We start from the raw sequence: 25,535 nt of genomic DNA, 5'->3' as shown, positions 1-25,535 counted from the left end.
TGCATTCGACCTATATCTTATCTCGTGCTTTTCCAACATATCCTTACTATTATTTATTAATTTCTTCATTTTATTGTGATGGTGTCACGTTACCATTATTGTGAGAATTATTTTAATAAAATACAGACAGCACATCCGCTTCCTGAGACTGATGAATTAACAAATAGTATTGATTGCCAAATTGGCAATAATTCTAATTATTATAAAAACCCAAAAGACCTGACCATGATGGTCAGTCGACTCCAGTGCCTTGTGTCATTCATCAGTCTCAGTACTCGGTTGTCGCTGTCCGGCTTACTGTTTAAAGTAAAGTCTTTGTTTATTCCTTTTCTAACCTATATACTCTTTTCCTCGACATTTCAGAGTACTTGTGTCTTGCACTTCGTCTGCACCTCGTACTCTGTTATCTTTCCTCACCTGGTACGCCTAGTATTTGTGTCTTGCACTTCGTCTGCACCTCGTACTTTGGGCTCCTTTTGCGTACACCTGGTATTTGTGTCTTGCACTTCGTCTGCACCTCATACCTAGGTGATACCCTTATTCCCTTCCTATAACAACAGCCTTTCGAACCCACAGCTAACCCGGAGTGTCAGCCGAGTACGGTGACTGCTGTACGATAACACGCACGTGAATACCTAGACAGCAGGCACCACATCCCCATATTCATTTTCGTGCACATAAACGTTTACAGGACAGTTTTATTTTAATTGTGTTACGACATTATCACAAATATTTCTAAAATTCAGCATCCTATTAACTTTATTAAATACAAGTTTATATATTTTGATTTTTTAAGTATATTACAATTCATTTTTCATAAAAAATAGATACAAATATAGTTAATTTTTAAAAACTATAGTAAAAATAAATCTAGCTTATTTAAAATAAACTTGTATAGTTGCAGCCACCGAACAGTGACTATTGCTCCGAAGATGGACTCTGAATTGAGTCCGAACGTCAGCACTCAACTACAAACATGGATACATTCTCAAGGACTTCAAATCATATGACAATCAATGAAAGCTTTAACACATTCATAAATAAATATTAATTGATTTTATCAAATTACTATAAATAATTACGCCACTGAATATAATCATGACTTCTCTATAAGCGCGCGATGTTTTATCAATGTTATCAATACAGGAACCTATAATTAATACTGTACTACTAAATGGAGAATAATTTAAATAAAATTGTATATGGTCGATAACCAGTATTGTATTATTACTTTTTGAGTTTTTATAATTATTAGTAATAGGCAAGCAAATTAAATAAATTAAAATCCTTTAAAATTCTTCAATATTTAATTAATGACTTGAAATTAATTATATCAAATAAAGTGTTCAATATACAAATTAAGTCATCATGGTAGATTTAATATCTTTTCAACTTTTTAATGAAATTATAATTTGTTATAACCAGGGCTCGGGACTTTTAGCATTTGCTAGAAAATGCTTTTTTTTGCTATTTTTGATGATTTAATAAAAAACAAATGCTTGTTTCTTGTTTTTGTACATTAAAATATTTTCTTTATGACGCAGCCTACCCAGTTTTTTTTTATCGGTTTTTGATTGATCTAATAAGGAAAATAATTCAATTGCCTTCCTTGTTTGTAGAGTTTTGTCTTTGTTATCTTATCTATTTGATAGCCAACGCCGTCCTCGGCATCGTTAACTTCTTTAGCTTTGGTTGAAGTGTCATACTAGTGTGGTACTTGGTTGATTTCCTTTTTATAATGGATTTCTCGGTAAACAATATTTTTAGAACGTTATGGCATACTGGGATATCAACACAAATTAATATTTAATTTTTCAAAAAATCCATAAACAAGATATTATTTAACATTTCTTGTCATTCAACTTTGAATGTCAAAGTCAGACATCATTTTGATTCTTTCAGAATTAATTTTCTTTTTGTATTTTTAATTTTAATTTATAATTAAAAGAATAAATTAATTAAATACCCGTATTTTTTTTCAATGAAATAGTTTCATTTTAATGGTATTTAATCCTAAAGTCCTAAAAAAGTATATTCAGCACAATTACAAATATTAAGTACTTTATTATTTAAAAGAAAATTAAGAAATTTTGGGAATTTTTGGAATAATTTTTTTATTTATAATTGCTTATTTGAGTGCTTTTTTTTATGTTTTATAGTGCTTTTTTAAGCGCTTTTTTTGATGATTTTAAGTGCTATAAGTCCCGAACCTTGGTTATAACGCAAAATCATATACTTCTTTTTATCGCATTAAGCTTCGATGCGAAGCTATCGACTAAGGTTAAAACACTGATACAGTGACACAAGTATTACTTCAGAAGGGCAGCTGCACATATAAAAGCTTTTGGGATTCACAGAAATCGTGCCATAATAAGAGTGTCCCAAAAGTCAGATGACTTTTTACTATCATCGACTACGACTGTTACCCATATAGTCTAAGATATTAACTTAACTTAGCTATTATCGAGATAGTGCGAGAGACGAAGCTGACAGTACTCTACACACCCACTTCCGGTGCAAGGTACAACTCTTTGGAGTTTTTTTACCAACTCTCCCAATATAACGAGGAGAGTGCACACCACATTGTAAATTAGCTCTTGATTAACTTCACACTGATTCACAACGTAGTAGTGTGAATTATAGAGACGGCGTGAGTTAACCTGAAGTAATGCTAACAACAACAGTTCCGGCGTAGCTCACAATAATGCGGGTTGTAGAAAAAGTACCAGTTGTCCCAAACACTGTTAATTATATTCTATTGTGTGGCAGCTGATCTCTAACGTATTTGCTTTACTTACCCCTTGCCCACCACAGTAAATCAATAGTCTATGTGTACATTTTAATATGTATTTAAGGGCCCCCCACTATACCCTAAATTTAAGATTAAAAAAACTCATTGAAGAACCTTTAATATATGTGGTTATTTGTTATTTGATTGCCTATTCTCATTATGTATTGGATGTGCGGGTATTCGTCATCCACACAGGTGACCCTTCTCTCGCTTTAATAATAGTGATTTAAAAACGCTTAAAGTAAAACGACATTCTAGTACGGTGCACAAGTATCCGTCTTACGGTCTACCTGTCTCGTACGAAACAAACAAAAAGAGAAACAAGTTATTTATGTATACTTTCATTTGAAAAACTAAAGTTGACATTTTTATAAAATATCAGAGAAAATAAAAAATACCCATGGTTAATCGATTAAAAAAAATACGTATCCAAAAAACAATTTCAAGTAGTGGGGATTAATGTGAAGTAAAAGAAGAAAGTCGCATATAAAAGAAACCAAAAGAAAACATGTATAAATAGAAGTTTTATTTTTTAATTATTTTAGTGGTTATGATAAAATCATATAATAAGAAATCACACGATCTTTAGCAGAAATACATTTTATAATGACAAATATCGACAATATACTTTATAAGTATCATATGTATAAATTATTTCATATCTAAACGTTTATTATTATTTTTTTTTTTGTCTTTTATTAATTTTAAAATGGTTGAATAAATTATTGATTACGATCGTAATTGAATTACTATAAATATTTTTGGAAAATAAATATCTACCATACTAAAAAAGTTATCAAATATTACAAATCTATTATGTTAATTCTTTCGAATTCTGCGTCAATTAACATAAAAATATGCTGAAATTTTTCCTCTAATTCCTTCTCACATATCAGTTTAAATTTGTATGTCTCATTGTCTCCGTGAGGTTTCGAAAATCCTTTAAAAATGTTATCTAATTCATTTTGTGTTAGAATGTGTTCATATTTAATATTATTACATCTAAAGTTTTTTTTTAAATTTTCAATTTCTTGGGGCGTAAAGAAATACTTTGCATATTTATTTACTAATCCTTGAAAAACACACATTGTAGCACATCCATTAAATGCATGTGTAATATCATCATTAAGTCCTTCATTAATGTCATCTAATGCTATAAGTAATTTTCTGTCTTCATTCAAAAGATATAGTGCATTACCCAATTTTTTAAAATTATTTATGAATTGGTCCCAATATAGTGTTTTACAATAATCAATTCTCAGTGCCTCATAGGCATATACCATTAGCAAAATCGCAAACTTAAAAATTCGATCACTCATGATTTTTATTGCTTTTTTGAGAGTGAATTTAATATCTCTCCTGTGGATTGTTGAATTAAGAATGAATTCGTAAATTGGTGTATTGGGTAGTATAGGAAAATACGATTGAACAAGTTCTTCTTTGACATATTTCCATAATGACAAATTCTCGAGGTTTTCTAGTTGATTTCTGGTTACTTCATCATAGACCGTATGATTTATTAAAGATGTATTATTGTCTAGTTTACTGGTCTGTTAAAAATAAATTAAATTTTGTATAAAATCATACTTAATTACCTTCCCATATTAATAACATATTTAAAGGGTATATCTTAAAACATTTAAGGCTGCAAACTTTAAGTTTATGTTAAAAACTAAAATACATTTTTTTATGAGTTTTTATATAAAAAACAATGTCATCGAATTTGTTTACCCCATACCAGTCTACTGCTAGTGAAATCAGAGAAACTTTAGTGCTGAATAAATGACTAATGTGGTCATCAAATACAAATGTAGATACACGAATAGTCAGTCTGTAGCAGTTGACATATTATAAATAAAAATCAAATTGTAATATCTATCAATTATAACTTTAATTTCACTTGTATAATAAATCATAACGCCCTGTACTTTTGGGACACTTAACTATAGTGAACTTCAATATAAATTAAAATCATATAGAATTATTTATCTATATCATACTGCGCTCGCGTGAAATTGTATAATAAGAAAATTCGTAGGGGTGTTTTTATTTTAATGCATATTGTTAAAATGTAACTAAATTGTTATATTTTCACAATACAAACAAATGATCAATTGATGTCTTTAAATAAATTTTGCTATATGCTTGTAACTAAAATATTAAACAGCAAACGAATATATATTAAATAAAAATAATACGCGCACATAGTGAATTTCATTGATAGTAATATTTACCATTATTATGCCCTTGAATGACATTGTGCATAAAAAACTTTTTGAAATAATAATAAAAAAATTTATCGATAAATATACAAATTTGATTTTAGCCATCAACACAATAAAAAGAACGGAATAAAGAAACAACATTTTCAAATTAATCAAATAATAATTTTTATTGAGTCATGTTTACAGCCAGCATTTATTTTTTTAATAATGATTTGAAAATTATTTCACAACATTATTTTTTTAAATTTCTGTCTGGGACGTAATGAGTCATGTATTTACTTTAAATTACATTTTAATGGGGAAAGATTTAAATTATTAATTAAGTGCACGCGTAGACATATTTATAAACTCACTTGAATTTTAATTATTTTGAATCTAATTGCCTTGTTTATTTCAAACATAAATGACTCTAGTTTTAGATTAGTTTCTTCTACTGTATTAAAAATAATTTTTAGTTTAGTTACATGGAATTTCTTTTTGTCATGATGAGACATTAATATGTTTCAACAGATGACATAAGGATTTATTAAAACGGCCTATACTTACCGTTGTATTCGAAAATGTTATCTTTTCCATTGTAATTTAAAATAATGTGTTTTTCTTCGAATGTCTTAAAAATATAAATAACAATGATTATTAAAAATAAAATGAATTTAAATTTTCTGGAATGTTAATAAGTATAATTGAATATTTTTTCATAAAAAAATGTTCGTCCATAAAATGTTTAGAAAACAACAAAAACGATTCTAAATTTTAAATATTTGTTCCATTTAGGTTTTCTATAAGTTCTAATAAACCAACTACAGTAATTTCGACATGATAAAATGTTTTAAAGTATGCTATAAAATGCTGATTAATCTGTTCATACTAAAAATCTCAAGTATCTTTTTTACATAATGTAATTTAATCCAAATGACTTTTTAATAAAAAAACGGTTCAAAGGGATATGACATAGTGTTAACCTAACATAACTGATAATGATTAACATTATTATTAAGATTATAATTTATCGAATTATTTTTGTTAAAAAAATTATTTATTCGGAACAATTGTTTAACCTAACAAACTATATATAATATGTTTGTTTATTAAGAATATATTAGATATCGATTATGATGTTTTCGCGAAACCTAACCAGGCAAAAAATCCTTCTTCAGAGCGATAGTTAATCGTTTGTTGGTTGTAACAGTAAAGTTGGCTTAGTATGAATACGGTTTGGTAACTTTTCATTAGTTCCAGAAAATACGCCAAAAGGAGACACTCGCTATGTAGCAAGCACTACAAAATAATGGATATACAATCAAAAACATAAACAACACACTTAAATAAGCAGAAAAAAGAAAATCAGAATCGAAATTGTACAACGTGCAGCAATGTTGATGAAAATAAAGAAGATGATAATAAAGGAACACAAATACTGTAGTAAATACAAGGAATTACCGACCGCATTTCAAAAATCACAGATAAATTCAAAATAAGAACCATTCTCAAACTGAACAAAGTTTTAGGATAACTACTCCGAAACCAGAAAGGCCATCTATCAGAAATGCAAAAACCCAGAGTTTATGAAATACTGTATTAATATGGTAAGTCATTCATTGGACAAACATGAAAAGAATAAAACAATACGAAAAAGACATAGATTACCAAAGGACAGAAAAATCTACGGTAGTTGAACNTACCAAAGGAAAGAAAAATCCGCGGTAGTTGAATACGCCAAAAACAGTGGACACGAGATCAAAGTTGCACAAAGTCAGAATATTTAACTAAGAACCTCATTTTTTCAAACGGAAGTATAAAGAATCAATTGAAATAAAAAAATGTCCTGAAAATTACAACAGAGAAGATACATGAACTATTATAAGACTTGATTTCCTATGATACACCAACATCAATTAACCATGGTCTTGTGTTATATTACTTAGGGGAAAGTGAACAATTTGATACCTTTAAGCTTTTATTAAACCTATTAAAGAAAATATTCACCATAAGAACTTAAAATTTGGAAAAAAATATTTCTTGATATATTTAAATCACTTGATAAAAAGCTCATTAATTCATTTTAATCGAATTTAAAATTTTAATTTGTTAGAAAGAATGGTCAAATTCGACACCTTGCTCAACACTTGTGTGCAAAGTAAGTTTTATTATTGGGTAAGCTAATATCCATTAGCATAATTAATATTATGCTTAAAAAATGTATTATGTGTATAATAGTTAAGAGGAGTCATCACCTGTCTCCTTAAGAAATTTTGGGAGTATTATATGATTTTTTAATTGGTTTAAGGAGTAATAAAACAAAAAAAATATTTGGAATGAAAAATTTCCATTTGGGATCTCAAAATTTCGATTTATAATTTCCCTTTATATATAAATGGCAGCCACCCAATTGCTCTTGAATATTTATTAGATTTAATTATGTTTAGTAACTGTGGTAATTCAACTAATTATAAGAAAATAATTTATTTGATTATAATAATAATTATTATTTAGCCGTTATTTTATAACGGATTTATAAATTTCGTGATTACTAAAAAAATTACAATTTTGTTTTTGATACCAGTTTTAAACTTCGAATATAAATATAAATTTTATTATTGCAATAACATATTAACAACAAGAAACTTATAGTTAATGAGATTCAAATCCAAGTATATATTTTAATGTTAATTATAAAATAAATACGTTCTACAGAACTTTATTTTATCATTCGCCATTTAAATAATAAAAAAATTAATACAGTATTGACAATTTTATTCTTGATTTCGTTAGTTACATGGTTTTTCAATTTAAAATCCTAGAGTTTTTTTCATGTTCATCTACATTAATGTATCAAAAGCATGGTTGGTAAATTGAGAAAAACATAAAATTTAAAAAAAGATTAAGAATGAAATTTTCAATATTCTATTTATTTTTCGATTAATTAAGTGATTAATGATTTAATAAAATTATGTGCTTGAATATTCAAATGTTATAATAAAATTAACATACGATTTTAATATATATTGTGTCTTTTTTTTTAATGTTTTCATAAATATAGGCATACTGAAAAAAATATAAAAATATCAATAATTTCTTTACTAAATATAAATACAACAATATTAAAGTATATTATTTATATTTATTATTATATAAATCAGTTATTTTAAAAATTTCGTATAGAAATATTAACATGCTCTTCCGTCACAATAAAAATGTACCAGTAAATGTTAAGTTTTTTGTGAGTTTTTTCTATGACGCTGTTTTCTCTCATAGAGCACATTTATGATTTATGATACTTACAAAATTCAAATTAATTTCTGCGAAAATCTCATTTTTATTTTCAATATCCTGGAAATAAAATCCAAAAATATATTTATTCAGTTTGATAATTATCAGAAATTTCATTTCATGTAAATGTTAAAGCGTGATTTGGGGCCGTATCACGAGGTAACTTAATATATATAGCACTGAAGAACGCCATACGGGCTAACGAAATAACGATATGACCGAGGGAATGCACTTTTAGATGTTTTAGAACCGAACTCTTCAATCAACACCTGTTCATTATTCCATGCAGCATGCACGCACCTGTACGGCCGCCTATTATTATTTTGGAGCAGCACATCACTCTACTATTGTCTATTATGCTTTGCGTTACATATTATTTTCATTGATAAAGCTCACATAATATTAAACAAAATGTATGTGTAATCATAATAAAATATTATGATATTATTTTAAATGCTACCGATTATTAAAAGTTAAAGTGTTATGAGTATCACATTTCTAGTTTATAATTTATTCACAACTATGAAAAATATTAATTTTATTGATAATTTTATATAATTTACTGTGTTATATGAAATATATAATAATAATAACCAGTAATATGTATGTAGTTAGTACTTAGTTTAGTTTAAAACATTGGATATAATTGAAATTGTTGAGGAACTAATTATTTAAATTTTTACTGGTTGGAAATTAAACAAATTTTTAATTATTTTACATATTTTTTTTGTTGTTTTTTTATATATTTTTTTTCTTTTATATTTGATTTGAGCAATCTCTTTGGGAGTTGAGAATCTACAATCTCAAGGAGTAAACACTCCATGTAAGACTTATAAAAGTAAAATAATAATGACTTTTACTAATATTTTTAACAATATATATATTATTATTTTATAATGCACAATCAAGCAAGAAATAAGAGTATAAATTCATATTTGGTCATTATAAAATTTGAGAAAGAAATTACCAAGAAATAATATACATAAACGAATGTATATTAGATACATTTGTTTATACCGATTATCAAACAAACGGATATACAGGGTGATTTTTTTATCATAACCCATTCAATTACTTGCAGAATAATAATAATTTAAACATTTTTTTTTTTTTATTATCTTTAGTTACACAGTATTCTTGAATTTCTAACTATGTAATACTTTTTAAGTTCATCACTTATGCCTTAGAGGGGGGTCAACTTTGATTTTTTAAATGGTAACACATATTTTTAATTTAATAAAATGTTTGAGTATTTAATTTAATAGTAAATGGCATTTGAATTTTTAATATAACTTTATTAGCTTATTAGATATAAACATTTAAAGTTTCAAAATTTTGAGTTAATATACATGTATAATACACATGGGATTGTAAATACAGGTAGTTAATTGGATTTTTATGACATTGCTGTCTCAGTCACGGATTGTTTATTATCAATTATGATTATCAATAGATATACTTTCTGTATTGTCAGTTAGTGTATTTATAAACTCATAACAATGTGCCTTACTATCATTGATAATAACAATGCTGTGTACCTGCTAATATCGATGTCATAAAAAATCAATTAGCTACCTGTATTTGTAATTCCTTGTGTATTATACCTATATATTAACTCAAAAATTTGAAACTTTAAATGATTATATCTAATAAACGAATTAAGTTATATTAAAAATTCAAATGCCATTTACTATTAAATTAAAAACTCAAACATTTTATTAAATTAAAAATATGTGTTACCATTTAAAAAAACAAAGTTGACCCCCTTCCAAGGCATAAGGGATGAACTAAAAAAGTATTACATAGTTAAAAATTCAAAAATAATATGTAACTAAAGATAATGAAAAAAAAAAATGTTTAAATTATTATTATTCTGCAATTAATTGAGTGGGTTATGATAAAAAAATCACCCTGGATTATGAAAAAAATAAATGTCATTGCACATTTATCAAATAAAATTAAAAATCCCTTTATCATATATCATTTTTCTACCATTTCGTTCAAATTCGATTTCCAGAGAATCATTATTTATAACTAACCTTAAATTAAACTAGGCGTGAAAAACCTGGTATGTGCAAAAAATGTAAATTAAAAATGTNTGTGCAAAAAATATAAATTAAAAATGTTTATCTCTGAAATAAAAAAATTTACAATAGCAGAATATATTATAGATTGAAAAATTTGACTGTCGAAATGCTCATATAAAATTTATACTCACTATAATGCAAGTTAACTTAGAGCATACACCCACTCAATACATTCATAAAATTAATGTATTATGTAAGGAGTATTCTATGTATCATACATTTATTTATAGTCAATCGGAAATTTGTAATACGCTGTTTGATAACGCCAAGGTCTATTATTCATGTTACAAACTTTTTGTAAAACTGATACACTTAAAACTCACAAAAAATTGTCTTAAGTGATATAATATACTACGTATAAATAAATTCAGGACCGGTGAACTTTAAATTCATACTCAAATTTTTCATGATGACCTTTTTTGACAAATAATTTTTGGAGAAGAATATCTAATTTTAATATCTAATAAGACGGTTGATCCGTCCTGCTGCCCACGAATATAATGTATACTGTGGACTCATATTCGTAACAAGAATGTTTTCTAATGTTACAAAATAAAGCTTTTCTAACAGATTCCCGATCAATAGGCATTTTTATTATATTTGCATTATTATTTACGTGTAAAAATTGAAACACTAAAGTTAAGTCCATCTCCTGTCAATAACAACAATTATTTTACAAAGTTAGATAATCCACTGCTAAATGGTACATTGGTGTGTCGATAAAAAAGTATAAAATAACTGATTTTGATTGTTGGCAAGGTAGCAGCTGAAGGTTGAAGGTAATCGGTTACCGTGATTCAACAAAAAATTCGTCACGTTGTAATGCGACTAGGGACCGACACATGTCGATAGAAAAAATTCATTATTTTTCATAAAAACTGTTTTACGCGGGACTAATTTGTTCTATCTGTATCGATGCTAGAGTCACAAATTTCTTCTTTAAACAAATGACTACTGTAGTTCAACTACATGTTATTTTTGCGTACAATTTTTAATTTTTTTGTATATTTAAAAATAAGTGTTTACCATAGTAATGAGTTCACCAATAAATATAAAATTTACATGAATCTAACGTACATTAAATGTAAATTTAGAGCATTTTGAATATATGAAAACTTGATAATATGTATTGTGGCGGCCGAATGTTCTAGAACGTTCGACCGCCGCCGCCTCTAGAAGATTCTTCGGCGGTCGATTGTTCTGGAACATTCTACCGCCTATATAAGAAGTGGGACCGTTGCTCCTAGTGATCAATCATCAAACCACAGTGTCCAGTGATCAGTCATCAGTTATCATTTTCATAAATTGTTCATTTTGTTCGTTGTTCATTGTTTATAGTTAATCAGTTTAAATTATTATTTGTTATACTGTAAATTTACTGTTGAAATAAATCATATTTCCCACAGTATAAATATTAGAACTTTTTAAATATACTTTCAAAAATTTTCCGGGAATACTGCGTCTTTTAAAAAAAATTTTTATATATTAAAAGTTCAAAAAAAAAAAATTGTATCTACCAGCCAATAAATTTCTGATGAATAATAACAGTAATGTAATGTATGATATATCGCGCAGGGACATACCGTTTAACTTACTTATTTATTTACCATTTTTATTATTATGTGTCTATTAATATTCGAAATAATTCTTGTGAGATTGAATCATCTATCCACAGATCTAACAAGCACTATGTATATCTATAGCTATACTTATGGACCAATCAGTTTTCCATATTGATTTGTCCATGAACTCTCTGCATTATACACGAGAGATTATAAATATTGGTAGCTAATTGGTTTTTTATGATATCGCTATTACAGATACAAAGCGTTTATTGTAATTCATTATTTAATCAACAGATATGCTTAAAGTGTAGTTGAAAGGCACATTATTGTGAATTAAAATTTAAAAATACACAATATGCAATACAGAAAACATATCTGCCGATAGTCATCATTGACAATAAACGCTCCATATCTGTAAATAAGCGACGTCATAAAAAAGAAATTAGTTACCTGTATTGTAATTCTTTGCATATTATACATGTAAATAAGGTCAAAAATATGAAACTTTAAATGATTTTATCTAATAAACAAATAAAGTTATACTAAAAATACAAATGCCATTTACTATTAAATTAAAAACTCAAAACCCGTGTTCCTCTATTATTAAGGTTGTTATAATGTTTACTCAAAATAATTCTTACCAATATTAAAGGACCACACATTAAATATTTCTAAAATAAAAGATTTTACGGTAGAATGTTTTTATTAAATATTACAAAATGATAAAAGTGTCTAGATGGTAACAATAGACAATAAAAGCTTACTTTTGAAGTTTTCAAATAATATGTCTCCGTTATTCCCATAGCATCATAACACTATAATATAACCGTTGAATACTAATATTATTAATTTTAATTTCAAAAAAGTTGATTCCTAATATTTATTGACATTTAATAATGAGTTAACTTACATAATCATATGGGCCGTATTTATTATTTACTATTATTTCTTCCTAAATGAAAAAAAACAAATTTGAAAATTTTATATAAAAATTTGACATTTATAATCACAAAAAATTATTTATTTAAAAAATAATAATATAAAGTGTATATGAAAAATAAAACTATATGAAGACATTCTTAGTTCTAAGAATACACAATAAAAACTTACTTTTGAAAGACTGGAAAAATCTTTCTCCGTAATCCACATAGATACTGTATGCTATTATATAACCATTAAATGTTAATATTATTGACTTAAATTTCAAAATAGTTGATTCATAAAATGTATTGAAGTTAATAAATATAATAACCTACATGACCAAATTCATTTTTTTTATTATTATCTAGTATCACTTTTTCCTATAAAAAAAAACCATATTTGAAAAATTTAAATAGAGATTTGATAATTGTAATCACAGTTAGCATTAACAGTTATTTATTTAAATAATAATACTTTAAGGTGTATACGAAAAATAAAACTATATAATGACTTTCTTAATTCAAAGAAAGTGTTAAATTTTAATAAGTGTTTTATACTAAAAATGTCACTCGAAAATTAATAAAAAGTATCTATACTAAACAATTAAATTAAATATAATTTAATAAACTATTTAAATTACCGGGTCAATTAAAAGTATATTTCCAAAAACTTCTTCAAAAAAATGTCCACATATAAAAATTAATAAAAAAATAAATATTTTGTAAAACATTTCACAAGAATATTTAGATTTATATAATGTAATTGGCTGACTTATAACTTTGAATATAGTTTATTAAATTTTCGCATTTTTATAGGTATTAATATAAATAAAATGTAAATAAAAAAAAACAAATATTAAAAATAAGCTAAAATTATTTTAAAATAAAACCATACTAACATATTTTTCACATCATCTATGACAATAATATATAAATTATATTATTTTATTTATGTATGACGTGTAATAAAAATTGATACTTGCTTTTACATTTTTTAATTTAAAAGAGTAACTAATTGAATGAGTTTCAATGTAACACAATAAATAAATTTTAACATTTTTATAATATGCTTATTAAATATTATTAGCTTCGATGCGAAAATGAGATAATATCAAATTTACTATGATGTGTTTAATTTTTTTTTGTATCTGTTACCACTTTTTCTTAGCCTTTCATTTTTTTTTATAAATCTGACTCTTTACCTACTAACAGAGAGGTATTTAAAATGCCAACTTTTTCAAATTAACTTTTGAAAGTGTTCCGGAAATACTGACACTTTTATATATATCTTAAATTAATGCTAATGTAATGTACTTTATTATGGAAAATAAAAATTTCGGACTTTATTTTGTCTTTATTGTGAAAATTGCTACCAAATGCTATTATTGTATGAAAATTCTCGATTTTATTTTTAAAATTTTTAAATTTATAATGCTATAACTTAATGAATAGTGTATGGATCAATACATATTTTTTATGAGAAATAATATTTATATCCCTCTTTCATTCGATATACTTTTTCTTAATCAGGATATAAATAAGGAAATAGCAGATCATATAGCTTTTGGTATAATCCACCAATTTTTTAAAACTAAACACTATCTAAAGATTTGTATCGAAGCGTTTTTAATGATATTGTAACGTGACAAAAGTATCTATTTATTTTTTTTGTCTATTTGTATATATATATTTGTGTTGAGCCGAATGTGGACTGCGACGGCGTTTGTCAGTAAAATTATCATGATAAGTTACTGTGATTTCTTTATGCGCTTGCGAGATAGTCAGCTGTGTACTACTTCAGACCGGTTCATGGACGGCATTTGTGTGTACATTCACCCCGCTCCTTTCCTATCTTGAACGTCATTTGCACTGCTCACCGCATACATTGTCGCCATATGATTTAAATTGTTTTTAATAATTTCCGGCACAGGGTATTAAGTTTTTTTTTGACCCCTACTCCAAAGGCTAGCCGTGTTGTCGCCAACGGACCGCCGGGTCAAACGTCGGACGGGTTGTCGGAAATTAGCCATCATCGGAACTGGTTGTCGCTAATTTTCGTCCGTAGCGTGAGTTTTTTGTTGTTGTGTGCGCTGCAACATTTTAAATTTATAGATATATTTTTTCGTGAGTATCCGATATTTTTTGAGTATGTAATTTTTAATTTATGGCGTCGGCTATTCCTACCTCCATTTTCTGTAGCCCTTCGGTTATGTATATTTTAGTATTTAATGTTTTGACCCAGTTTTTTTTTTTTAGTGCGCCGTGCCATAAGCACGCGTGGCGAATTTTTTTGTATTCTTTATAGTTTTTTTTGTGTAGGTGCCCCTATATTTTTTTATTTAGGTCCCGCAACATGGCAAGCGTGTTACAAGACCAGCTGTCATGTTATATGCATATTTTTTTGTGATTTTTTTTATAGGTTTTATATTATATTTTATGGGTGATATGTATATATTATTGGTACAATGTGGTGACGTAGTGCATTTTATTCCGAGGTGTCCCAACGTCTTGCAAGCCAATTCTAACTGCCTAAAACCAGTCACTTATTTGGGACGTATACCCGCCGTGCTTAGCGGCAATACCGCGATTAATAGCCGGCGGGTACCCGAAGACGTTCATTGTATTCTCTAATAATAAAAGTGTAGGTGTAACTATTTTTTTGTTAATACCTGTTTTTTTTTCTTTTCTCTCTTTTCCCCTTTAATTTGTAGACGAGGTTTTTTGACCATTCGGTTTTTGCCTCGTAGTAACTTAATTTTTTTTTTGTTTTTTTTTTTTTACTTAATAAAGTCCCCTTAATTTAGCTTAACTATCATATTTTTCTTTTTTTTTTGCGTGTTCCATCTTCAATGGACTCGTGTATTTTTTTCTTTTCAAAAATCATCTCCCCTTAGTTTATAAGGTACGGGCAATGGCCTTGTATAAGGTCATCCCTCATTGATATGGTTATGTGACAACTGTCACGAGGTTTTGGTGTACATCTACTATCAACGACTCAACGGACATCAACTTTAATATCTATTAATTTTATATTTTTGTTTAATTGTTTTAATATACAAAAGTTAATTTTTTTTTAAATCCTACTATGGTCCGACATTATACTCTCTCGCCCAGTAGGTTGGCGACCCTTTTCTTGTAATTTTTCAATGCGCCATGAAAGTTACAAATTTTCCATTGGGTCCAATTAATTTGAATTTTTTTTTATATATCTAACCTTTCAATATTGATTTTAATTATAATTCTCTTTAATGGGAACTCCTATTTTTAACTTTATAATTTGATAGAAATAAAATTAGAAACAATTTTGTTCTTACAATTTTATTTATCCGATCAACCGTTTGCGTTACATGTTATTTAAAGATTTGGATGTCAAGTAAAAATTCATCATTGATTTGGTTTTATAATACTGATGGCAGCAATAATCTATTTTGATAACGACAATATATTATTTCTATCTCTCATTTAGTCAACCGATGTGGAAAATTGTTTTTGATAACCACTATGGTAATCAATAAATGGGCTATTATGACAGATTATTGCCACCACGACAGCAGAAATAATACCGATTGCAATGTTATCAGTATAGTAATACCAAATCAATGATAAATTTTTACTTGAAATCCAAAGCATTAAATAATGTGAAATAACACAAACGGTTGATCGGTGACAAAAATTGTAAGAATAAAGTTGTTTGTAATTTAAATTTCTACTATAATATGAAGTTAAAAAAAGGGGTTCTTATTTAAGAAAATTATAAATAAGGGTTTTTATCCCTGATGAAACGAAAAAAAAGATTTTGTTTGTTTTTAGGTTGCTTTTACCACAGTATTTTATTTTGAAACAGTGCACAGCAAGCACTTCTGTGTGACCGAGTCGATCACACCATCTCACTTTTTACTACAATATGATCAAATATAAAGATATTTTAGTTAAAAAATATTATTTCATTTTATGACAATTGTTAAAGTAATTTAGTTTTAAGCTGCATATTAATAATTTTAAAAAAGTCCGATTGAAATTATTTTTCACAGTTTTGCAAACATACAAAACTGTAAGAGGACATAAATTATCTTGAACTGAGTCACGCAGTTATTATACTAGTTCATTTCATTTTTAAATAGAATATTATTTCAAATACCTATAGGAATATTCGTTTGAATTATTATATCAAATCTAAAAATTATTTTACATTTTATTTATTCAATAAAATACATTATTCAGCCGCAAAGATTCAAATATGATGTAAAAAAATTTGAAATACTCATATTTTGTATTGTAAAACTATATTTTTCTCAAAGCATTCCTAATAATTAGAAATAATTTATAACATAATTATTATGTTCTAATTTCAAAAGCTCCGTATACTTATTGTAATATTATATTATTACATATAATATTAACATATAATATGATGTTATCAGTTGTACATGTATCACATATCATGATTATACAAGATCACCAAAACAGGGTTCTCTTATTTAAGATACAAAATAACCCTTTAATTATACGATAAAATCTCCCTCTTGTAGAAATTATTAAGTAACGCCTACACGCAGATACCCCATTTTAATTAACCAATTAAAATACAAAGCCTCAGCTTCCAGGATCACGGTAGAGATCGCTGGGCTACCCCCTTCAGACTATAAAAAGCCATTTCCCCCCATCTAAACCAGTTCTTTTGACGATTTTAAAATACACAATATCTACGACACTCTCCTCAAGATTTCACTCTCCGGGACTTAGTCGTTTTTTTAAATATTTTTCTTTAAAACTAAATGACACTTAGAAATTTTAAAGTGAATTTTGTTTTGTTGAATCTTTTAATTTAATTTAATTTGTTCAATCATTAATAATATTTTATTATTCTTGTTGTGTAAATAAACATCAAATAATATTTTAAACATTACATCTTTTTAAAATTATTTTATTTTAATAATAAATCCAACCTAAATTTTGATTTTTATTTAATAATAAAAATGTATTGTGAACTTTTCTTATCGGGTAGCTAGTCTCGTTGCTAATGTCTTTGTTTTAATAAACATCGCGCCGGCAGACAACGCAAAGAAACTTACGAATATATTTGCAGTGTTTAATTTTTGTCTTGGTGATTATTATGCCGCTTCCTTTCAAGGTGCTATATTTTAGCACCGGGACACATTGGGCCACCACAATTCCGCCTTGATAAATTTTTTACATAGATATAGATATTTCTGAATCTTGTTTTGGCCAGGCCAGAGGAAAATTTAAGAAATATTGGTGTCGATCTCTCAATAAAATATACTCTCTAAAAAAGCACTTATTCAACAGACGTAAAAAAAATCAATAAGTAAAAAAATTAAAATTGTATTTATAATAAAATATAGAGTGTTTGGAATCATTCATAAGTAAGACCAGTTGTAGACTTTGTGTAATTAAATCATATTATTTAAAGTCTTGAATTGTTTTTTGTAACTAATTATATAGACTATATGACGTATAGTGTAAATCGTATACCGTTGTACGTTTAACGCGGAAATCAACACTGGATTACTTGAACTATTATTGTATTACATAAGACGTAAGGTAAATACAATTTAACCTATGCTTTCGAACCTCCAACAATCTATTGCGTGATAAACCATTAATAATTAATGAGAGAAACAATTAATTAAAATAAAATTGAAGACAATTAAATCTAAAAAAAAAACTTATAATAAATAATAATTATAATAATTTACTAAGTACTAACAATTATTTTTATATTTAACTTATGCTTTCTCTTTCTCAGTTTCTTTTCTATCTTTTTATTTTTGGTTTATTACATTATCATGTTAAATTAAATTTTAATATATTTATTGTAAATTTAGAAATCATTTAAGTCGAGTCTGTAAGACTATATAAGTCGCATGATTTAGGTTTTAAAAAAAGTATATTCAAAGTATGGAGGAAATTATTTAATTATTCTTTTTATTCATCAATAATTTACTTGATTTTTGATTCATTATATATTTAATGACACGATATTTGTCTGAGACAAAAATAGGCATTGGATTGTATGATTTTTTCTCGAAAATAAGGTTTAAATATTTTTATAATTTATATAAAGGACCAATTTTTTTATCGTATATCAATAAACAATAAATCAGTTATATAAGAAAATTTTATTTTTTGCATTCAAAAAAAGTTTAGTTTACATTTATCACCATTCAAACTAAAAATATGATTAGCTCCTTTGATAATTTTATAATATTTCAGGGCCTAAATTTAAACATTTTGTAAGATTTTAATATAACGCATATACATTCAATATATTTTATTTTTGTTAAATGATATAATAACGTTCATTAAGTATTTATGTTTAATGATTTTTACTATTCACAGATACGCAGCTTTTATTATCAATTATGACTATCGGCAATATGCTTCTTGCTTTTTCAGTATATGTATTTATAAATGTTACTCACAACTTTATGGCTTATATCAAAGTACCGTACTCTAAGCATATCTGTTTATAAAGTAATAATTTATAATAAACTCTGCGTATTTATGAATAGCGTCGCAAAATTCAGAATAAACAATACCACATAATAGTTTTTCTTCTTTTTATGAAAATTGAACATAATGCGTTAGAACACACACACTTTGTCATGGGCGCAAATAATGTTTTTAATTTGGTGGTACTTACAGGCCAAAATCTTTATTTCCTTCCCATCCAAATATTGCACTCAACTATATTTTTATACAGTCAAAGTAAACAATATTATTACACACTACATTCATTTTTTTCTTACAACTCTGTTATTTTAACATAACCATTGAAACCAAAACAAATTATTATGGTAACAGGAAAATACACATTCTACACCAACGACAATGTACACACGTATAGTATTACATAACAAAACTTTAAAAAAAAGTAATTATCTTTATTATACACTTATATTATATAATGTACAATATATAAACTAAAATTTTTATATAAGAAGGTTATAAATATGTAAGGATATAATATAATTTCATATAAGAAATTACTCAATATTTTCTTACAAGATTTCAAAAGAATGACGAAATCTACTTGGGGGTACTAAAGACTTCCCCGAAGGCGCTAATTAACCATAGCACCCCATTTGTACCAATGCACGTCATTTATACAGGTGATAATCACATTACAATTATAATTAAGCTTATCCGTGACTTATACAATTATTTGATATTGTCAAAAATACTTGATACTTTAAGAATAATAATATCATGTTAATAGTGAGGGATTTTTGACGGTATTTGTATAAATCAACAGTTGTTATTCTGTAGGCACTCCTATTTAAAAGTACTGTCAAGTATTTGATTAATTGTTATTTCCACTACACGTTTAAAATTTTAAATAAAAATAATTTTTAATTCTAAATTATAAAATAATTGCTGCTTTTATAACTGATATTTATAAATTTTAATATCTAATATCAAAAGATATTTAACCCTTAAATTCATATGGTTGTATTCGTTCAATTTCCAATATGTCATAAGTAAGAAAATTTTAGGAGTAAAATTCTATGAATTAACTCATTATATTAATAGTTAGTGTTTTGAATAAATTTTAGATTATAATAATATAGATAAAATAATAATATTAGAAATACAAGGTATTGGCTAAAATAGAATTTAGATGTCGTCATTCAAACAGAACAATTAGTTTTAGTAATTTTGGTAACTTGATAATAGAAGGTATAATTTTTTCAACACGAAATAAATAGAAGTGACTTAATAAATATGAAGACTAACAGATTTTATTTTTTTAGAATTTAAATGAGATATATAAGCAATTAATCATGAAATAAAAAAATTGTATTTGTGCAATTATACGTGTTTCGAGTTCTAATTTAAAATGCCTATTTATTTCATTTTGTTGCTTGCGTGTAAATTATGAAAATGAAAAAAATTTAAAACAAGAAAAAATTCTTTTTATTTTTAAAATGGGCGATTTTTATTTTTAATTCCTTTAATCACTTAAAATATATTAATGTTGTTACGAAATTAAGGCTGCCCAGAAATGAAGAGCACAATAATATTTAATATCTTTGAGTCTTCTAATTGTTAAATAAAATTTCAAAAAATATATGTTATTTAAATTTTATGAAAATGTTTGGGTAAAAATGAAATAAATAAGACTTTTTATGGGTAAAATATTAATAAATCATTTAAAAATAATGTTCAAAATTTAGGTCATAGAGACAAAATATTTACTTGTACTGATGTAAATTCCATATAAGAAAATATCGACCTAAAGCATAAAAAAAATTCCTCCATACAAAAAATGTTAGTGAAAGTAAAAAAAAATAGCTTTTTTAGCCTTGAGATGGTAAACAATAGTCATTGACCACTGACGGCGAAAATATTATTTTATATTCTTCGATCGTTTTCATTGATGTATAACAAGTCGACTACCAATATATTGGTATATGCTACTGTTGTATTTATATATGTAGAAAAATCTTTTGTTCTAACTTATATTTTTAGTAGTTCAATAATAACGCAAAATGTAGTTAATAAAGATATAATCAATCAAAATAAAAACATGTAAAATATTGATACACTTAAAATCGGATAAATAAATAATACACAAAATAAAAACTTTAAGTCACAAACGTACCACACGGAAAGAGATTACCATCGGTACTCCCGAGGTCTTCTCTTCCTCTCTTTTAATTCATTCCGTTTCATCTTATATATTAAAATATTTTGTTTGTCTTTTATAAAATTCATATAGTAATCATTTTCAAAAAGGTTTATAAATATTTACTTCCTGATCTAGTAACAATAATTCTGGGAATTACAATTAATCTAAACATTACATAAGTGTTCTACTTCTAGGTTTACAAATAATAGACTATATTATATTTTTGTAATAATAGATTAAGAAATTCATAGTTAAACCAAACATTACAAAAATGCTTTCTTTTCAGTTTTATAAAATAATGACCTATATTACACTCCCCTATGTTGAAGTAAAAAATATGCCCTCATATTTTAATTTAGTAAATTTCCATAATAAAAGATAAAAAGGAGGGAAAGAGAAAAAAAAAATTGGAAATTTGTGTAGTGAAAGTTAAATATATCTTTAAGACAGTGAACTGAACTCTTTTTTTTTTTNAAATTTGTGTAGTGAAAGTTAAATATATCTTTAAGACAGTGAACTGAATTCTTTTTTTTTTTTTTAATGTATTTACATTTAATAGAGTATCTTATTTGTCATTCATAAACACGTTCACTTCTTTACATGTTATTTTATTATTAATATTCATGTATATCGATTATTTGTAATCGATTTATTTTTAACTCTTTTTTTATATAGAGGATAGGAAATTATTGGACTGATTTATGAAAATTTACTTTTTGTTTAATTACTATCATTATAATAATAATTTGAAATTCAACGTTATTTTATTATTATTGTTATGTGTATGCAAGTATATATTTTTCTAAATTAATCTGAAAAGGGTACAGGATTAAGTCAAAGATACAATAATATTAAAAATATTTAGCAGTTTAATTTTGATAAATGAAGTGTAGAGTTGGCTTTATGACATCCATTTTATTATTATTCTTTCCTTGTATGGTTTCCATTTCCGCTTAGTCGAGTCTCTTTCCAATCGGGGTTTTTTTTTTACTGGAAGATGGAATACTCTATTATTTGGTTTGCCATCTTTGGAGCCGTCTTCATTAAATGGTTTTTCGCTTTGTGTAGGTTTTTATACTATTAATTTGTGGTTAGTTAATTAGTGTATTAATAGAATTGTAAATATTTAAAATATAAAGGAAAAGATAAAGGAAAAGAAAAAAATAAAATAAAATAAAATATAAATATAAATCGGTAGAAAGAAATTATGTTTGATAATTAAGAGGTGGTAGACCCATTACATTTACTTTAATAAAAATTGGGTAAATTTTATATATTGAGAAAGCCATGACCAAAGTTAGTAACGAGAGCCAAGAGATATAAATGATATCTGTTCACTTAATTTTTTAATCTCACGTTTGCAAGATAAATCTCTTTCCTCTAATTGTCTTTTTAAATCTTTAATCTCCTCATCTCTAGCTTTAGAGTGTTTATCTAATTGGGTCACCTGTTGATTTAAAATGTCAGTATAATCACTAAAAGATGGTCCTCTGTTATTTATTCTGAATTGCATAAGTTCGAATTTTTTAAAATTATCTTTTAATTTTTTTAAATCAGAATTATCGTGTAAAGAAATAGCGTGTAAAACAGATTCTTTAAGACCCCTTAAAATGTAGGTACAGATTTGATCTTCAGACATGTTTTTATCTACCTTTCTACACAGATTTTCTACTTCCGTTACAAAACTCATTACCGACTCTAAGTCATTTTGTCGCCTATTTTCAAGTTTATTTTTTAATAATGTCACATACCCTATTGGTTGAAATTCCTCAATAAATGACCTATATTACACTACCTTAACAAATTTTCATACACTATTCGATATACTACTAAAACTGTGCAGAGTATACCTGTGGATGAACTGGTTTCCCTCTTTAATCGGTTCAATGTACTCTCTATTTATTTTATATTCAGTAGCATTATCATGCAAGACGCAGCCCTCTATTGGTATCTGAGCAGAACTTCCCTATTTTTAGCAAATACTAGAAGATAATTGCCATTTAAGAAATTTCAAACACATGAATTTATTTTAAAGTCATAAATTATCTTAAAATCAGGGACTAAAATCATTAAATATTTTAGAGGCTTTGATTTAAGAACTAGGTTTTGATTACGTTTATAGATTTTTTTGTTGATCAGAATCAATTAAGAAAAATGATTTATATATTAAAGGTTAGTAACCTTTAATGTATAAATTAACCTTAGTAATTATTTATAGAATGGTTATGGAACATTTATAAAACTTTAAGATGCGTTCAAGAATTTTATGTAGAGTTTTGTAAAATTTCATAAAATATATTTTAATTTTTATGGAATTTTATTCATAAATTATAATAGTGTTGTATCCATAAAACTGGCTTTAGTATCCAGTATAGTTTCGTTTTCAAACTCGATTTTAAAATCTTTACTTTTATCAAAACTATAAAAGTAAACAATTATTGTTTCAAACAATTTTCATATTAATCTAATGAATTATAAAAATATGTTTTATTAGATATGACAATGCACGCGTAAAAAGTGCGCACGATTCCCGCAAGTCAGTAATATCCCAAATTAGTTTTAAAAAAATGTTTTATTATAATTTTGACAATTAACCATACTAATCAAGTATATTTATATTAAGAATAACAAAATTATGTTAGTATGGTATCGTATGTTAGTGTGATCCTTAATTTTCAATATTAGATTTTTATCAGTCATTATTATTTATTTCAATATCTCTATTGTATAATTTAAAAACAAACTGTTTACCAGCGGAAATATAACTTAATTATTCAATAAATATAGTAAATACTAGTTAAAAAAATTGAATCAAAAATATGGAGTAAATTATGAACTCTTTAAAGTTTAAAATAGTTTTTAGCTTCAATGCGAAGCTGAGAAGATATTGGTTTTACTAAGATGTGTTTTTTTTTTTTTGTGTCTGTTACCACTTTTTCTCAGCTATCACCAAACTGATTTCTTTCAATGATACGTCAAAAGATCACAAATTTTATCTAATCGAAGAAATTACCCTCAAAAATTTAAAAAATTTCCCCCTTTCACCGTAAATGGAGTAACCTCCAAAACAATTACAAATTAAAAAATCGTTAATTTTCGAAATTTGTTCGGTCGTGATGAAACAGTTTGGTAGTTTTCATCTCTTCAACAAGAGCGCGACATGTCACAACTGGTTTATCTGTTGGGGTAGTGTGTAACAGTGGTCGTGAAGGATTCATTCGTGCTCAATTAGTCGGCCGTTTCGGTTATATCGACGCCAGGTATTTTTGGGTCGAGTATTGCCTTGTCGCCACAATGTTCAATTTGAGTTGCTCAACGGCTTGTTATATGTTACGGTGTTTTTTTGTTGTTGCCTTCCCTGCATCTGAAGTGTCACAATGTTCATCACCTTCAAACGGCAGTGGGTAATTACTAAGAATTTTTTATTGTTTATTTAACGGATTTACAGTCCACATAAGATATGTATTAGTTATAAAAAGGGGATATATGTTATTTATTTTATTAGTAATTTGTGCTAATTTCATGTATTATTGGCTCTTGTTGTTTGTTATTTTTTTTATAATAACTGAAAATATCATATTGTGATTATTGTATATGTCGTTTTTCTTTCTATCTAGCATATTGTAAGGCTCAATTTCCACATTTTTATATTCTCCTTTCCTTCCGCTAAGGCATGGCCAAAATACGTATGTATGGTCAATCGTATGTATTAAACAAACTAAAAATTACAAAACCGCAAATTGCCGATACTAAAAAAAATATAGCCGGCATTGCACAAAATTTTTTCAATTTTTTTTACTTAAAATTGGCATAACTTTTTTAAAAATAACCAAATCAATATAATTTTTTTATATATACAGAGTGATTTTTTTATCATAACCCACTCAATTACTTGCAGAATAATAATAATTTAAACATTTTTTTTTTTATTATTTTTAGTTACACATTATTCTTGAATTTTTAACTATGTAATACTTTTTAAGTTCATCCCTTATGCCTTGGAGGGGGGTCAACTTTGTTTTTT

General features: G+C 26.2%; 3 protein-coding genes across 8 annotated transcripts in view; 2 read left to right on the top strand and 1 right to left on the bottom strand.

The window, feature by feature from the left end:
- The window catches only part of LOC126908685 (uncharacterized protein MCAP_0864-like), a 244,180-nt gene that overhangs the window by 163,755 nt on the left and 54,890 nt on the right, over window positions 1-25,535 (top strand). The gene's annotated exons all lie outside the window — the stretch shown is intronic.
- Window positions 3,325-13,657, bottom strand: LOC126908690 (uncharacterized). Of its 2 annotated transcripts, XM_050690991.1 has the most exons (11): window positions 13,500-13,657; window positions 13,195-13,239; window positions 13,049-13,099; window positions 12,849-12,890; window positions 12,703-12,753; window positions 12,580-12,609; window positions 8,299-8,346; window positions 8,008-8,061; window positions 5,563-5,626; window positions 5,370-5,449; window positions 3,330-4,341 (listed from the first exon to the last, which is right to left on the bottom strand). In XM_050690991.1, exons 1-11 carry the CDS (start codon window positions 13,587-13,589, stop codon window positions 3,595-3,597), a joined length of 1,302 nt encoding a protein of 433 aa, XP_050546948.1. In that variant the 5' UTR covers window positions 13,590-13,657; the 3' UTR covers window positions 3,330-3,594. The 2 variants fall into 2 exon arrangements, with proteins under 2 accessions (XP_050546949.1, XP_050546948.1); XM_050690992.1 differs by lacking the exon at window positions 13,195-13,239 and having other exon boundaries at window positions 3,325-4,341.
- The window catches only part of LOC126908706 (uncharacterized), a 6,318-nt gene continuing 4,577 nt past the window's right edge, over window positions 23,795-25,535 (top strand). Inside the window, exon 1 of the mRNA XM_050691015.1 lies at window positions 23,795-24,915. Within this exon, the coding sequence (XP_050546972.1) occupies window positions 24,806-24,915 (110 nt within the window). The 5' untranslated portion in view covers window positions 23,795-24,805. The remainder of the gene's footprint in view (window positions 24,916-25,535) is intronic.

This window comes from Daktulosphaira vitifoliae, unplaced genomic scaffold (assembly GCF_025091365.1).
Source record: "Daktulosphaira vitifoliae isolate Bord-2020 unplaced genomic scaffold, ASM2509136v1 Scaffold_5, whole genome shotgun sequence".
NCBI classification, from domain to species: domain Eukaryota; kingdom Metazoa; phylum Arthropoda; class Insecta; order Hemiptera; family Phylloxeridae; genus Daktulosphaira; species Daktulosphaira vitifoliae.
This window is presented reverse-complemented; position numbering and strand designations above follow the sequence as displayed.

Excerpts from the sequence above, each read along its gene's own strand:
- LOC126908690 (XM_050690991.1), bottom strand. The coding sequence starts at position 13,589 with ATGTTTTACAAAATATTTATTTTTTTATTAATTTTTATATGTGGACAT. Across the intron at positions 13,100-13,194 it reads AAAAAAATGAATTTGGTCAT|CATACAGTATCTATGTGGAT; the intron begins GTAGGTTATTAT and ends GTTATATAATAG. Across the intron at positions 8,347-12,579 it reads TGTGTGGTCCTTTAATATTG|GATATTGAAAATAAAAATGA; the intron begins GTAAGAATTATT and ends TTTTATTTCCAG.